At 37.3% G+C, this 17,990-nt stretch overlaps 1 protein-coding gene across 2 annotated transcripts in view; it reads left to right on the top strand.

The window, feature by feature from the left end:
- Window positions 1-17,990, top strand: part of LOC122807281 (uncharacterized protein ZSWIM9-like) — a 465,391-nt gene that overhangs the window by 138,453 nt on the left and 308,948 nt on the right. For both annotated transcript variants that reach the window (XM_044078413.1, XM_044078404.1), the window contains one exon: window positions 13,679-13,762. In XM_044078413.1, coding sequence (XP_043934348.1) covers window positions 13,697-13,762 — 66 coding nt within the window. In that variant the 5' untranslated portion in view covers window positions 13,679-13,696. The remainder of the gene's footprint in view (window positions 1-13,678; window positions 13,763-17,990) is intronic.

The following is a 17,990-nucleotide window of genomic DNA, read 5'->3' as shown; positions in this document are numbered from 1 at the left end:
GCATTCAGGGCAAATGGAGCCTGAATCAAATGCATCTTCATATCAATCAAAAAGAAATGCTAGCTGTACAGAATGCACTGAAAGCCTTCAAGGACTACCTTCATCAAGGGCAACTAATGGTAAAGACTGACAGCACTACAGTTACGTGGTACATAAACAAGCAGGGGGGTACACATTCCTACCCCCTCTGCAGACAAGCTATGGCTTTGTGGAACACAGCCTTGAGCTATCAAGTACAACTACAAGCTCAATTCCTGCCAGGAAAGCTGAATATTTTGGCAGACGAACTAAGCAGAAATCTCATGGACCCACACGAATGGAAACTGGAGCCACGGATTTTCAACATGTTGACACACAAATGGGGGAGCCCAGACATAGATCTCTTTGCCTCACCCCAGAACTACCAGTTGGACAAATTTTGCACAAGAACTCCTCACAAAAAAGCCTGGAAAGTGGATGCCCTCTCCTTCAGCTGGGAAAACCTATCAGTCTATGCCTTTCCCCCTCTGCCTTTGCTCTCCAAAGTTCTACTAAAAGTCAAACAGGACAAACCAAAAATGATTTTGCTTGCTCCAGACTGGCCTCGCCAACACTGGTACCCACATCTACACAGTCTGTCATAAATTTCTCCATGGCACCTGCCTCAGACACCTTCTTTACTTTCTCAGCAGAACAACCAAATTCTGCACCCTCAGCTCCAAACATTGAATCTTGCAGCTTGGCTAGTCACTTAAATTCCCCCTTAGCATCCCTCAGCAAACATGTGATGGATGTCATTTTGGAGATGAGAAAACCTAGTACTAGAAAATCTTATGCTGACAAATGGAAAAGATTCTGTGCCTGGAATCAATCACAAGGGATGAGCACGGCAGTGCCCAATTTACCTCAGATTTTGCAATGCTTAACTGAGATGCTTCACAAGGGCCTATCTTTTTCTTCCATAAAAATCCATGCCTCAGCCATTTCAGCTCATTACAACACAGAACCCCCCCTCTTCTCTCATCCTCTGCTAAAGCAGTATCTCAGAGGGGCCAAAAACTTAAGGCCACCCAGGAGAGCTCCAACCCCTGCCTGGGACCTTAACTTTGTATTGGAGAAACTCACTATACCTCGTTTCGAGCCAGCTGCTACTGCAGACTTAAAATGTCTTTCCTGGAAAACAGCCTTATTTTAGCAATCACTTTGGCTAGAAGGATTTCTGAATTACAGGCCCTTATGGCAGTGGAGCCTTTCATCATCTTTCATGCTGACAGGGTGTCACTCAGGACCAACCCATCCTTCATGCCCAAGGTGGTATCCAGTGTGGCTCTTAATCAGTCCATTCATTTGCCAACTTTCTTTCCCAATCCACAGAACAAGGGGGAGCAGATTCTGCATTCATTGGATGCACACAGACAACTTAGATTTTACTTGGACAGGACTAAATCTCAAAGAAAATCTGAACAACTGCTGGTAGCATTTGCTGCATAGGCAGAGGGAAAGGCTATTTCAAAGCAAACCATCTCTAAATGGATAAGCCATTGTATTCATTTCTGCTATAAGCACCATTGGAAAACTATCCCCCAGGGGATCAGATCCTGTTCCACCAGGGCTGCATCTACTTCTACAGCCTTTCTCAGAGTGTTCCTACCAGGGATATTCTAGAAGCTGCTACCTGGAGTTTAGTTCATACTTTCACCAAGCACTATCCTTTACCAAGTTTCTCTAAATCCAGAGCTGGCTTTGCCACTGCTGTTTTGCAGGGCCTTTTAGCCGGTCCTAATACTGTATAATTCCATCCTCCCAACCTTAGCTTTGGGAATCTACCCAAATGTAATGACTGCAACAGTGAAACATGAAGAACATAATACAGTTGTGTACACTTACCATAAATGTAGATGTTCGAGTGTATTCACTGTTGCAGTCCTGGTTACCCTCCCTCCAGTCCCCTGTTTTTTCTCTTACTATACCTGTCCTTTGTTTTACTACACTTAAAAGCTTTTTTGGTGTATTTGCCTTTGTTTGGAGGTATATATTTTTGTGTTTTAAATTATTTATATATATTTTGCTCCCCATTTGGGGGGCACCTGACATCTGGGGCAAGAAAAACTGATGTAATGGCATCGGCTACATGTTTTATACCCCTGACGACCTGACGTCATGGAAGAAGGGACAGCAACCGACGCAGGACCCAAGACTTTGTTAATCAGTCCGACTGAGGGCAACCTGCCAGCAGATTACCCAAATGTAATGACTGCAACAGTGAATACACTTGAACATCTACATTTATGGTAAGTGTACACAACTGTACTTTCTTCCTGCACGGAGATGTCTCATTTCAGGAATGACAGTCAGTTGCTGGAAGGCATGAATACAAAGACCAAATAATCACACTTGACAGCCTCTAATGCATTCATTTTCTATCCCTTGTTAGATAATAAATTGTCAGTGACAACTTTTTTATATTATAATGTTGTCAGACAGGGTCAGTTAACCAGTGGTGGCAACATCAAAGGATAAAAAGAAGTAAAGTTTTAAGAGACTTGGACATTGCACATTGCAGTTATTTTTCTCCTTAATCTTTGAGGTTTTGATGCTTTATGAGGTACACAGCTTTTCAGAAGTGGGAGGAAGGGCTCAGTAATATCTAAGTGTTATACTATTTTACTGATTACTGAGGTCTTCCCCTTACTGATGATAATGAGTCTGTGTTACATAACTGCTGCACAAGGTAATATAATGAGTGCCTACTCAACATGTTATGTGCAGCAATTACCACCTCTGTCTGAGCATGCATAACTTTGCAATATTGTACTGCAGGTCATTGTCACATTAACAATAAGTGCATTTGCAATATAGCACTGAGTCATTATCACTTTTCAGGTAAAACTCTCAGCAGCTGCCACTGTTATACACATAATTAGAAGTCGTTATCACATTGATGAATGCACAAGCCAGATTGTGTTTTTTCTCTGCTTGGAGTCATTGCAAGCTTTCATCAACTAGCTATCCTCCAAAACCCCTGAGGTTTTCTTTCTCTCTCTCTCTATGTATATGTATATATATATATATATATATATATATATATATATATATATATATATAATAAAAGATTACAAAACTCCAAAATTCTTCTCTACTTCCTTTCCACAAAAAAATCAAATTGTCAATAAATCTTCTATAAAACAAAATCATATTAGACGAGTGCACTTTACAGAGACTTACAACAACTGCAGCAGTGAAACCAAAGGAACCTGTGAAAGAATTTGTGAACAGTTCTTCGATACCAAACCGACATTTTGGCTTATGTTTGTCAAGACACAGTTAATCCCTTTTCTACTTGTTATGAAGCTGAAACACAGAGCACAGTAAGTACTGAACCCAATATATCCCTTACAAGTGAATACAACAATTGCAAAACCAATATATATAAACTTGAACATTTGTCAACAAAATGTGTCTTTGCAATTGGAGATTTTTGTACCTCGAGGAATGCATTACTCGAAGTTGTGTTCCGCAGGGATTAAGGGTATACAGTATACAAGTTTCCGAATGGTGTGCAGTACGGTGATTCATTGTTTTCAGAACTGGTAAAAATATTTAATGACATCGGGATAGCTGTGATGAAAATGGTATGTAACAGTTATAGAAATACTTTAAAGGAAATTAAACTTCAAATGACTATCTTGGATGAGACGATTAAGGCCAGTAGTGTTTTTTCTTCTTACATTGTATGCTGGAATTAGTTCCAAGGTGGACAGACTTAAAGCTAGTATTATTTCTAGAAAGCAAGGTAAATTGAGAAGGGATATTGTTTCATATTCTGCAGGACTGGCTTATCCTATACACAAATCAAATATATCTGATAATGCAATTGAGAAAGGTGACAAAGCTAACAATTCAGGTGCAACAGTTGATGTTAATATTACAGACACTGCCAAACAGACGGCAGTTAGCACCAATCCAGGTCTTGTAGATGGAGACAAATTACCACCTTTGCCTGTAACATCTACCGGACATTTTTTTAGTGAATCCAGTAGGAGTGATACTGACACTGAAGTGGCAGGCAGGTGCAAATAACAAAGGGAAAGGCAAGAACCGGAAAAAAAAACAGAGTATGGGTTTGACATTTTAAACCCAACTGATGAATTTTTATCACTTGAACTGATTTTGGTTCTAAAAAAGGTTTTAATTTTATTCCTAGCAATTCAGTTAATATTTCAAGACTTATTGTAGACTTCAAGTTGTATGTCAGGAAACTCAGCTTGAGGTTTGTGATGGCACAGGTGTACCCTGTATTGCAAGAGAGGGAGAATTATTGAGAAAGAGAAGCACTTTCAATCCTCCTTTAAATAGCACTCTCCAAGTTTTCACTAGTCTTTTGAAAGTGGCTTTAGGAACCAACTCCAAAGGTGACAAATGAGAGATAATTTGACTATACCAGAATGACAGGCTTTACAAGATTTTATTGGAAGGAAAGATTTGCGACCAATGAGGGCGGAAAAAGGAGGTATGCTTGTGATTATGACTAATGCAGATTATCAGCAAGCCATCATGGTATTGTTGAGTGATGAGAGAAACTATGTTGAAGTATTCAACATTGTGATTAAAGAGAGCTACCATAACATAGATTTGACACTCTTAGACTTATTCAGTCAAGGAAATTTAGATCAGGGCACTTGTAGTTTTTTACAATCATCCAAAAATGGCTTCCCTTTTTGGGATTCTTAAGGTTCATAAAAATCGGGTTAAGCCTCCTTTTAGACCAATAGACTCTGCACCTTTTTCCAAGACTCAATCCATTTCCATCTGGTTGGATCAGCAGTTGAATCCCATTGTCCCAACAATCTAAATTCTGTTTGCGTGATTCTTGGCACTTGCTAGAAATGCTTAGGGAGTAGGTGCAGGTCAATGGGGAATTCTATTTTGCCTCTCTAGATGTCACATCTTTGTATACAGTCATCAACCAGGAAACTGGCATTGATTTTTTGAGGGAATATTTATTTAACAATTCGAACTTTGATGGTTGTCAAAGCCAATACCATATGTGAGTTAATGGCGCTGGCTTTAAACAACATTTTTTTCTGCTTCGGTAAGAAATACTTTAAGCAAAAGTATGGCAATGGAGGCCAGAGTGGCTTTGGCTTTTACCAACATTGTCATGTCCACTTGGGAACAAAAATTCTTGGAAAAACATGAACTGTCTTACTATCTGATAATATTTTGTTTTATAGAATATTTATTGACGATTTGATTTTTTTGTGGAAGGGAAGTAGAGAAGAATTTTGGAGTTTTGTAAATTATTTGGATAATACCACTTCTTTTTTAAGATTTACAGTAGGAGGGTTTGGAGATTAAGAAGTGAATGTCTAAGTAATTCAGACATGTGATGTCCAGACTGGTCATTTTGTCAGTAAAAATTTCAGAAAAGAAAGTTTTACAAATCAATATTTGTATCGTGGCAGTCTCCAGCCACACCACATGAAGAGGAATGTGGTTAAAGGTCAATTCATTCAGTTAAGAAGACTGACTTCAGATAATGGAATATTTGCTGAAGTAGTGACTTTACTCAAAAAGTTATTCATAGAAAGAGGTTACAGTGAAGATTGATTAGTGTGAATAGAACTTGAGATACAGAAATTAAGATCTGGTGTTGCACATCCAATATTGTGTTATGGTGATTTTCATACACCAACTGGACAATTGCCACTATCTGGATGCAAGTGGAACAGATTGCAAATATTTTTTATTTATTTTTATTTATTTATTTTATTTAACATTTGTTAACCAGGAAAGTCCGACTTGGAACAAACCAATTTTCAGTGGAGGCCCAGGAAGAAACGCTCCAGACGCATGTCTTTGTAACGTGGGAGGAAACTGGAGTACCCGGAGGAAACCCACACGAATGCAGGGAGGACATGCAGACACTGCACAGAAGGCACCCCAGCCAAGAATCGAACCGGAGAACCTCTTGCTGTGAGGTGACAATGCTACTGCTGCATCACTGCACTATTTTTTCTTTCCCATTGCCCATATGTCAAGAAATGTGGGCAGTTAAATGGTGCATACAAGAAAATTGGAAAGTTGTCTTAGGCAGCAATGATTTAGCGAAAGAAATAGGTGATAGACCTATGTTTTCTTTCAAGAAAACTGTCAACATTAAAACATTATATGAGAGGAATGAGAAGCCAGAATTAAAGAAACCCCCAGGGACTTTTCAGTGTGGACACTGTAAGCAATGCCGTCACATTTGTAATTCTTTCATCCATTTGAATGTGACTATATGGGCTAGAGAGGGATATGATTGTTTATCCAACCATGTGGTGTATGCAGCTATTTGTGAATCATGTTGTTTTTACATAGGCAAAACTATTAGGCATTTAAAAAGAAGAAGCTACGAACATTTGTTAGCCATCAGGAAGAAGGATTTTTGTATTGCTTTGGCTAAGCATACTGTTACATGTATAGATTTCAAGAAATGTTCTTTTTTGTATAAGATTCTGTTTCTGTCGAGCATTTCGGTGGTGACATCAAGACACTACTGGAGTGTAAAGAGACACTCTGGCAGATTAGGCTGAATGCTGATAAACTGCCTGGGTTAAATAAATCAAGTAAGTGTTTTTTTATTAAGACAAAGGATTTAAAGATAAGACTTTTTAAGGTATTTAAGTCACAAATTAAATGCCAACAAGTAATACTGCTCAATTAAATTTAACTGCATGCATTTTAGAGTATGAAATACTAGTAACCAATAGTATTATGATTTTGGGGCAATGCCCATTTTTAGATTGTTTGCATTGATTCATTTGAATGTCTTTTTAAGGGGTGTGTGTGTTTTTCAGAAACTTTTCTAATGAAGTTCTTGTTGAAACATTAAAGAGAATGAAAGCGCTAAGAAAAAGTGTCCGCAGGTTCTTTTTCAGCCATAGTTTCGCCGTGTTTTTTAATCTTCAGTTATGTTAATTTTTCTGAAATCTCCAGAACTTGGGACTGGTACAAATTAGGAATATCACATTGGATGTCATAGTGGTAAGGTGAGTGACATTTTCAGCTCACTGCTAAAGGTTCTTCAGTTCAGCTCTTAGCTGGTACCTTCTGTGTGGAGTCTGCATGTTCTTCCTGTGTTCACATGGGTTGGTTTCATCCCTCATCCCAAAAAACTTGTATGTGGTTTGACAATTGTAAATTGGCCATAAATTGTGTGTGTGTGTATGTGTGTGTGTGTGTGTTTGTGTGTGTGTGTGTGTGTGGTACTTGGTTTAGTAGAAGTTAGCTAATATCATACCAATCTGCAAGGGTGTCACTTCTGAAGTAATCAAAAACTTTAGACCTTTTAGTTTCATATCTCTATTAGGCAAATCATTTGAAATATATATCCTTGCTTTGTTAGAATCTAATGGCAGGATTGGTCCATTATGTGATCTGTCTCAACATGTCTTTTTTAAAAACAGATTCACATTTACTGTCTTGGTCAATTTTGTCATGAAATTCCCATCTGTTTACATCGGGGACTAGGGGTGTGCGTGTGTGTCATCTGTACAGATCTCTCTGAAGCCTTTGATAGTATTCCACATCAAGTAATCAGACACTGTTTTTAAAGAAGCATTGGATTTATCCATATATCATAAATTGGTTTGCTATTTGACTTTGCAATAGGAAACAAACAGTTAAAATATTAAAGCATTTCTCAGACTGGGTTAATATCTCCGCAGGTCTACCTCAAGGCTTCATGATGGGGCTTGTTTTAATATGGTCTTTTCAGTTTACTGTCTTGTAATTTATGCTGAATTTCAAAATTTGCACATGACAACAAAATAGGAGTCTGTCTTACTAGACGTAAGAACAAAGCCATGTTTTAATAACTGCCTTATTGAGCTGTCCTTCTGGTTTGAAAATGCTGGTCTAAATATTAATCAGGAGAAAAATGGTTTTATGTTCTTTGGCAAATGTGATCAGTATGAATTAGCATGGGTTGCATTGAGCTACCCCAATTTTCATAATATAAAGACCTAGGCATTAGGATTGTTAATAGCATACATTTCAAAGTGAATACCCAATTTGAGAAGCTTAAAGGCTATGAAAATATCAGGACTAATACTAAAAAAAAATCATCCCATAGCTTTGTCATTGTAACTAAACTTTTAGTAGTATATGTACAACCAATCATGTAATATAATTCACTATTCTGTAATTATTTTGAGTGATTTATTATGATTGGAAAGTGTGCAAAGAAAATTTATAAAAAGATAAAAATAAGCTAGTTTCATCCTTTGAATACAAGGCACAATTAGGCTTGACTGAACTTTATGTAGTTGTTGTTGTGTCTTTCTGCTTTTTCTGGTTAGGGGTCGCCACAGCAGAACTCCGGTCCGCTAATGATTGGCAGTAGATTTTTACATGCCGAGTTGCCAGCCGTGACGCATAACCTTCAATGAAGGTACACCCATTCACGCATGTCTCCACACAGAAGACGCTCTAGCTGAGAATCGAACAGGACAACGTCTTACTGTGAGGCGACAACGCTACCGCAGCACCACCACCGCGGACTGAACTTTATGTAGTAAACTGCTGAAATCTACATGGAAAGTTATGCTTGGCTTACAAAGCAGTCCATGATGAGGAACTTAAAACATTATTGAATGGTGGAAATCTGCATAATAACGATAACTCTAAAGGTACTCGTTTTACACATTTAATGGACAACTGTCGTACTATATCTTGGATGAAATTTATTACTCAATCCATGGAATAATTTACATTTAAAAATTAGAGTAAGTAGTTCATTACATGTTTTCATAAAATCTTTAGACCCCCTGGATGAGAAATTTGGTGTGTTCGGTTAATTTGGAATCTGCATTATAAATGACACTATCGACCAATACGCAGTAATCATGAACTATGTAAACTATGTGTGATGTGGAGGAAAGGCCTGGCAAACTACTTCTGTTCCATAACTTGCCTAGTAAACTCTGGGGGTGGTGGCAGATGTTCAAGCGATCACTGCAGGAGTCAGATGCAGCTTGACAGCACTGAATGGATTGAAAGGATATCGCATATTGGCAGTGGGTATTGAAGTTGTGCAAGAAAGAAGTCTAAAGAAATTGGAAACCTGAAAATGGTACTTGTACTAAGGAATAAGACATAATTTCAACCTCATATTTAAAGCTGGGAAAATAACATTTTGTCTTGTTTTCTTTTTTAGCATCTGAGGGAGCATATTTTACATGAGATGTTGTGTTTTATGGTTTTATTTTTATTTTTTGTGTAGTTAATATTGTTGACTAGATGTCCCTGTTTTTGAGCATCCACGTTCTGTTTGTTCTTTAATTGATTGTAGTTGGTTGTGCTCAAACTTAAAGATCATTTGCAAATATTTTTGTTACTATTTTGTTTTTCTGAATTATGCTCTCACTATGTAAAGTAGGCTTTCTGATTATAAAATAAATAGATTTTACTTTATCTATTTCAGTGGAGCTATGCTATTAATTATAGTAAACATTTACTGTAAGCTGAGCAGCTGTCCAGTTTCTTAATAATCCCATGTCATGTAACCTAGATGCAGTTACAGTGTAAAAGCGAATTAAAAACAATAACATTCCTTGTAAAGTATAGAATTATTAGCATACAGTATAGTAGCATGGATGTAACACTAATAGCTGTCTACCAAGGGATATTAAAAAGCATATGCACATTACAAATAATTGTATTCTGTTTAAATTTGCTCTTATTTGAATATAACTGCATTTATTTGGTGATTTATTGTCTGACTGATTGAGCTGCATTTGTATGTTGAAATCCCCTATAGACTATAGAAAACACCTAACTACTGCAGTGTCAAACTGTATAACTTACCAATTGCATCATAATAATTTTAGGTCACATGACATGGAATTCGGAAGTAACTGGATAGCTGCCCAGCCTACAGTAAAAACAAATACAAGTTTATTATACTTAATAAGCATAGTTCCACTGAAGTAACTAAAGTAAAATCTGTTTATTTTATACTCAGAAAGTCTACTTTATATAATGACACCATAATTATAGCAAAAATGAAATAACTTTGCACATGCTCTTTAACTGCTAGACTGATACTTTGTTGCAGCAGAACCATTTTGTTTGTGATCAGCGTAAAGAAAGATCACAGAAAATCTTTAAGTGTTGTTGGAATATATATATATATATATATATATATATATATATATGTAGTACTCAGTGAGAATCTACTTCACTCAATGAAAAGATGAGCAATATAACATAAATAAGTGGTGAGTTTGCTAAAAAATCACCTTAACCCAGTAACAAGCATATAGTGATTCAGCAGGTTCCAGTTTAATTCTTGCACTAGGAAAGCTAATGAATTTGTTACTGAGTGAGTTACTCAGCAGAGGAAGTTAGTGTAGAACTACAGTAAGGACAGCATTCAGATGAATTTACTAAAGATGAAAGACTTAACATTGAGAATTGAAGTTATGATGGTATAAGCATAGGAACTGGCTCATAAAAATGTGATGCATACACGCAAATATGTAAAAGTGGGGGGGTTCTAGAAGAAAAACAGAGAATGCAGAACTAGTACAAAAGTGATCTGCAGAAGAAAAAAGATATGACTAAAGCATTCTGTAGGTCTAGAGGAAATAAGTAGCAACATCTGTGCAAATTTAAAAGTGAAAAGTATCATAATCTTGGATTGATTTATCACACTGAGAAATTTTCCAGGAAAAAAAAAACTTAGTTATCCAAGAGCAGGCTTTATAAACAGGTGCCCAGACTAAACCAGTATTATAAAGGTTGAAAGTAAACTACCAAATCTTAGAACTTATGTCGGATGCCACATTTAGGGAGCTGAAAATTGGAGATGGACAAGACTAATATCAAAGAAAGGGGTATTTGCATAATCTGGAAAGGATGGTGGAAGTGTCTTATTTTGTGTGCTTAGTGAAACTGAATGATGAGGCTATTTTAAGTAGGTATGGACTCCAACATCACTGTGATGAATTATGCAAAATATGGAGAAATGTACAAGTTCCATAACTCGGAGAATGTGAGATTACATTGAGGGCATAAAAGGATGTCATGGGAATTGCACAAGTTACACCTGCATTCAGAGAGCAAGTAAAAAAAAAAAAACTACCATTGTTTCTCATTACTGGGTCTGTTCCAAATTTGTTAAGGCTAATACTAAGTCATTTCAGAATAAGGCAACATTTTGGCTAAAAATGTTTCAAAATCATTATGAAGTATATGTAAATGAGCCTGGCCCATTAAAGAAAACTGCTGCAGAGGTAAATGAGAAGAACAGTGTACTTCCATGATTGTCAAACCAAGGTCAATCTTCTCTGAAAAATATAGAAGAAACATAAAAAAAAAAGAACTGAACTTGTAAAGTTCTCATGTTAGGATAGATATGTCTTTCCTATCATGAAACTAAATGGTTGCCTCAAAGAAGTGTCTGCGTAGGCTAAACCATCATTGTCTGGTGAGCTAGGCCTTTTTGTTTTTACTACCAGTAGATTTCCACTGGTGCATTAAGTTTGAGCAAGCTAAAACATATTCAGACTTGAGTCTACTGTGTATTTCTGTTAATCTGGAAGATTGTCATTATCTAGAGTTCTTATTTATCTGTTCTGACTTTGATGCTGTTATAGCACGTTGAACTGACTTTTTGTTAAATGTTTCTACCACATTTTCTAACAGTTTTGCTAATGTCTAATAAATCTATTAGATTCATAGGTGTATAGGTTTGTACTGCCTAGGTGCCCTTGTGGGCCATTTTAAGCTTAAGCAATCTCTCTCAAGGGTAAGAGTCAAGTCCTGTACCTTGTCTGTGTGAGGTAAACACCGTAACCATTATGTCAACCCCCATCTCCCCCAAAAGCTGTACTTGTATTAAGATTACATCATCCCATATTGGACTTGAACCCCAAATCCCTGGCTTAGGAGACCATTGCCTTATCAATTAGGCCACTGGGCCCTAACAAAATAGGCTACACTGAGACGCAAACCCACATATATGTACATGAAACATTTACATTGCCCCATTGCTTTTTACTTACTCCATCTGATACCTCAGGAGGCAGTTTATTATCATCATTGGCAGACTGATATGATCTTCTGTTCCTTAGGTTCATAGGTTGGTACTAGGCTATTGGCCCTAGAGCCTATATAAGCCTAGCCATAACAATTCCCTGGATATTTCTTCCCACAATATTTACTTTGCCTTTGGGTACTGTTATTTAATGCCAGCTTGATCTGCAGTAAGACCAACATAGTTTTGATTTGCAATGTAGAGACTAATCTAGTGTTTACTGTGGAAACTTAATTGGATGGACACTTAGGACACATTTGGCAGCTTATATGGTACAGATGTCCATACACCACATTACCTACAAAGGAGTAATACTGGCAGTGGGGTAGCCATCTATTTTTCACCTAGGTTGACGTTTTTCAGATAGAGATTGGATCCAGTCTCTTCTGACTGTGCTCTTGAAGAAGGTGTAAATTTTAGTTGTATCTTCATGCACCATCTGCTTGGTTATAAGGAAATATTTCTGCCAAGAGTTAATGGAATTTCTTATTGAATGTTTGGCAGCTTAGTCTGTATGGTTGGTCTTGAATTACTTTAACATCTGTGCTGATGTAGAATCTGCTAAGCTTGCCTTGCCAGGCTAAGGATGATTTTAGCTTCACTCGTGAAACGTTTTGCTGCTCCATTAGAAAATATTCATTAGACATGGACTTTCATCTGGAAATGATCATACCTGATCTGGTCATAGAATCATTATGATGAAGTCTATATCAGGTGCAACTCAAGATGAAAGTACTTACTGTTTGCCCTGGACTTTACTAAAACTTTCTGGCTTCAGCTGGCATCTTGCTTTCTGTGGTATTTTTGTTTAATGTGTATTTTTTTCACCTAGTGCACTCTTTATTTTGTTTTTAGTGTTGCCGTTAACAGCTTGTAACAAAACTTTAGTTGGTGGTAGTTTGGTGATTTATAAACTGAGATAGATCATAGGGCTGGCCACCCGGCTCTAGATGATTTTCACTGTTGAAGTGACACCCCGACTCCATATGGCATATGGTCTTAATGATTTAAAGTTTAATTAAATACATTTTTGACAAAGAAAATATTAAACATGCCAGAGCAGACATGCCTAACATGGGCTCTGCTGGAGAAAGTGTTTGTAATTATTTAGTTATTTGTTTACTAGGAAAGTCCGACTAAGTAAAACCCCTTTTCAGTGGAGGAGAGGGGAGAAAAGTTTCATAGAAGTTTGCAACACTAAAAGTGAATGACAGATTTAACAAATTCAAAATCCAAACAGACTAAAACATGTAAACCAATAGTAGCATGAACATAGTAGAATACCTTTGTTAGTAGATCATTTAAATACAGTTCAGAAATAAAAGATAAAAAAGCATATAATCATACTGAAGGTACAAACATCGAAAAAAATGAATGGTTACCTTTACAGTCTGTTTAAATACCAAAGCATTTTCATTGACCACTTACTTATCATGACGTTGTAGGTTAACTATTGTATACTTAAACTGCAGGTGGTTATTCAGCTGTATCTTTATATGAAGCATGTTAATATAATTTGTCAATTGCACCATCTGAATTGTGCAAAAGCAAGAGATAGCACACTTGTAATACAAATAATTTTCTCTTCATTATGTTTTTATATGATCTAAACAGATTAATTTGATCAAGAAAATGTCAGTAATGAACAATTCCTTCCCTCTGACTGAATCTGGAAGCCTTCAGAATGAACCGTCTCAGGTATGAGCTTTTCATATTTTTTATGTAGCTGTGCCACTGTTTCTGCTTGTTGTTTACAACAGTTATAATCATTACAACAAAAATATCCAGCAAACAGGAGTTTTCATTATGCATAATTCATAGCTAGTATTTCCGAAAATCTGCTGGTAATGCTGAACTTATGCCTTGTATTGATGGTTGTGTGGAATTAGAATACAATGGTCTGAGCTCAAGAAATACAAAGTTGGAGGAGTCATGGTGGAATCAGTTTCTCCCAAATAATGAAACTATTTGCTCAAAGAAGCTGGAATCATGGATTTATTTAACATTTGTTTTACCATGTGAGTCATTATTTCTGATCGTTACCCATTTACAATGGACGCCTTGGGAGATAAGCTGTGCATACATTAGCAGAACAAGACAAGTACATATTTCATAGTTTGACATTAATACAGCATAAATTGTACATACTTTAGGATTAATTTACATAACAGCACTGACGTACAATTTTTAAAACAAATTAATAAAGCATTTGTTTATTTAGTTAGTTTGTTAGGTATTTTTAACCAGGGTAGTGGCCTGATGCAGAAAAGACTCATTCCAGCTACAACATGGTGGTTATAGTAGGAATATGAATGGGAATACAGTGGTTGAAGAAATCCAGATCCAAATGTACTTGTGATAAGTACTCAAAGAAAGCTAGGTACCCAAAACCCAGTAAATATCAACCAAACAAATAACAGCAGGATTGCCACACAATGGAACAGGCGACAGACTGTTTAATAACAGTCAACAACAAAATGTTTTATAGCAGTACAGAAGAGTGCAAATAATGCAAATGATTTAGCGTTTTCATCTAAAACATGTTAGACTTCATCAGAATTAAGACAGTATTCACTCTGTGACCATTTTAGAAAAGGATGTAACATCAAGAAGAAATCTGAAATATGTTTATATGAGACAAACACTTCTAAGAGGTCAGTATTATTACATCAATGGTGACAGTTGTGGACAGGTTTTGATGTAATCAAAAACAATAGTCTGTTTTCCTAGAGCTTAACTGTAATATTAAAGTTATAGTATATGTAGTGACCTGCAATTTCTGTGGAGCATTTTATATAGGTAAAATGGGATGCTCTTTAAAGGAACAGATGTATGAGCATCTATAAGAGTTGGTAACCTCAAAAATGTCCTGGTGAGAGACACTTTACACTTTACAGGGTTTGAAAAATTTTTGTTTTCAATCCTGGAGATGATAACCTTCCATCCCCTTTTTAGTAATTGGGAAACCTATCTGGAATGTAGAAAGTTGTGGTTGCAAATTAAATTGAGGTCATATGGCCCAGCCGTTGTAAATGATAAGGTCAACACTAGTTGCTTATTGAAGAAAAGAGCAACGACTCTTTAAGCTGTTATATTCTGTATTTTGATATGACATAGTGACATGATTAGTTCTTAGCATATTTTGATCAAAAAGGAGGACACTGTAAGTAGATTTATTATCTTTATTACAAGTATTTTCCACCGGCTGACTTTTTAATATGATGGTGAGGCCAGTCACATGTTCTGATCAGGTTTTATTTAAATGGTGAAAGAGTGATTACTGGTTTGATTCTAATACAGTATTTGAACAAATACAAAATATAGTGTGTAGTTCAGTGGGATTATTCAGAGTACAGTTGTATCAAGTTAACAGCAAAGAAGCAGGAAAGGTTCAGTAAATTCAGAGTAGTACAATATACCTAGACACTAAACTTAAAAGTATAAATATGTATATATGCATGTATACAGAGTTATGGAGTAAAGTGAGTAAAATGTGGCTAGCTGCAAAGGATAGGATGTTTGGTTGTGGACTGTTTGTTATCTGCTGTGGTTAAGTATCAGGCTGAAGACTGGAAGGAAGAGAGAAAATGTAGATTTTTTTTAGTAAAAGAGATTATATTGAAGGAATTTTCAGTGAGTATAGTTATCACAAAACTAAATTGGTGCACTCGAAGTACATATTTTTACATGGTGCTGTCATCATTACCACCACCGTGGTGGGAAAACCCCAGCCTTATCTACTTACTCTGATACAACAGTGGGGACAAGTGCAACCTCCTTTAATTTTGGTAATTGCACACACAGAAACTGCTGACTGATTCTCAGCTACTGCAGCATGGTTTAAATTATGCAGTCCAATGTCTAGGAATTATAAGCAGAAACTCTGGTATTATAAACAAGCTCACTAGCCTGAACATAAACCCCTATGTCACAAGATGGCTTGCCAGTTTGCTCACGGACAGAGCCCACATCATGAGAGTTGCAGGAGCTAGGTCAGACTCTAAACCAGTTACAAGTGGCGTTCCCCAGGGCTCAGTCCTAGGACCCCTCCTGTTCGGCATGTACGTCTCAGAGGTACAGGCAAGCACAGGAGGACTATGGCTGACCAAGTTCGCAGACGACTGCAAACTTGGGGCTATAATTGACTCTCCGGCAGACACAGACATCCTCCCAAAAGGGTCTCACTGCGACGGATACCTGGTGTCAAAATCATGGCCTCAAGCTAAATGCCAAAAAGTGCATAGTCATCCCCTTTAGAAAAAACAAAGTACACACAAACTACCACATAGGTGGTAGCCGCTTAAATATGGAAAATGTAATAAGGGATCTAGGGACCCAAGTAGATAGTAATCTCTCCTTTGATAATCACATTGCCAAAGTGGTTAGAAAATCCTTCTCTGTGGCCCACCTAATCACAAAAGGGTTTGCATCCAGATCAGAAGAGGTCATTGTGCCCCTCTACTCATCAGACCCATCATAGAGTACAATTCCCCATTTGGGATGTACCTTACAAGACACCTGCAACAGCGGGAAAACCACAGAAGTACCTCACCAAGGGGATCACTGGCCTCAAACAGATACCCTATGCAGCTTCACTGAAGAAACTCCAGCTGTACTCGGTTGCATACCGCCTACTCAGAGGTGATCTCTGCCTAAAATACAAGGCCATGTCCAACCCATAATTGATGGACATGCTCCACCTAAAGAAAACCTTATCCCCTCGAGCCACATGCTCTAGGGATTTAAACCTCACCACAACAATAAGTAGGACGTGCTGGAGAGATAGATTCCTGTCCCAGAGACTTCCCATGCTTTGGAACAAGATTCCAATCTACATTAGGCAGAGCTCCTCGCTAACACTCTTCAAGAGAAACCTTGACGAGTGGATGGTAAATAGAAAGTTTACCCCGGGGATCACTTCAGTGGCTGTACTGGACAAAGGCACAGGAAACTAATGTAAGGGTGCGGCGAAAGCCAACACATTCTGGCTGGGCTTATAAATGCCTTCAGGCAGATAGCCTAGTACCTACCTATGAACCTAATAAAACAATTTTCCACTCTGGAAAAGGCACGATCTTTACTGTAGGTCACAAAGAAATACAGTATAGGTTGTTATACATATAGACATTATTTCAAATCTTCAAATAAGAACCAAACATACCAGTGATGAGATCCTTTTTTCTCACAACTGTATGCATATCTGGGCTGAAGTTGGCAGATCATGTGTAGTTCTGAAAGGCTGTGCATTTTTCTATTGGAAGTTTTGATTTAATAAACCCCAGTGCATATGGCTGGGATGATGCTTTTTATGACTTTTGCTGTACGGGGCAGTGAGGAAGTTCTTTGGAAGAAATGACTTAGTGCTCTTAGGTGACATGTAAAATGTGCACATTTTTTTTATCTCCAAACTGCCTGCCTAGTTCATAGGCTGATAGATTATTACTAGACTAACTGCCCTTTTGGGCCATTTGAAGCCTAGCCAATGACCTCATGTGAGAATCAAACCCTGCACCTTGTGTCTTTAAGGTAAACATCTTAACCATTATGTCATCCTTTCACCCTTAAACATATTCGAGACAGTCTAGGCATCTTAAGTAAATCTGTGTACATGAAGTACAGGCTAGGCTTCCGTAGAGGCTGTGTGCATGTAGTACAGCTAACATAACACACATGGCACTTGTAGCACACTTGGTGGAATTATCCCATGTGGTGGGATTATACAGTAATCTTCAGTTAAGTTCCTTGTTGTGGTACTTGCATTACTTGGGATGAGTAAAAAAATAAAGATATCGTTTAATTGGCAGTGAGGATTTTTTAAACAAGAAACATCTTTTTTAAACCATCACTTATGACAAAGACAATCATACATTTATATAAATGAAAACAAACCACAATGACACACTCCCAGTTGCAACCATTATACATC

The sequence above is a fragment of the Protopterus annectens genome, chromosome 1.part1, assembly GCF_019279795.1.
Source record: "Protopterus annectens isolate FY-2018-M chromosome 1.part1, PAN1.0, whole genome shotgun sequence".
Taxonomy (NCBI): Eukaryota; Metazoa; Chordata; order Ceratodontiformes; family Protopteridae; genus Protopterus; species Protopterus annectens.
This window is presented reverse-complemented; position numbering and strand designations above follow the sequence as displayed.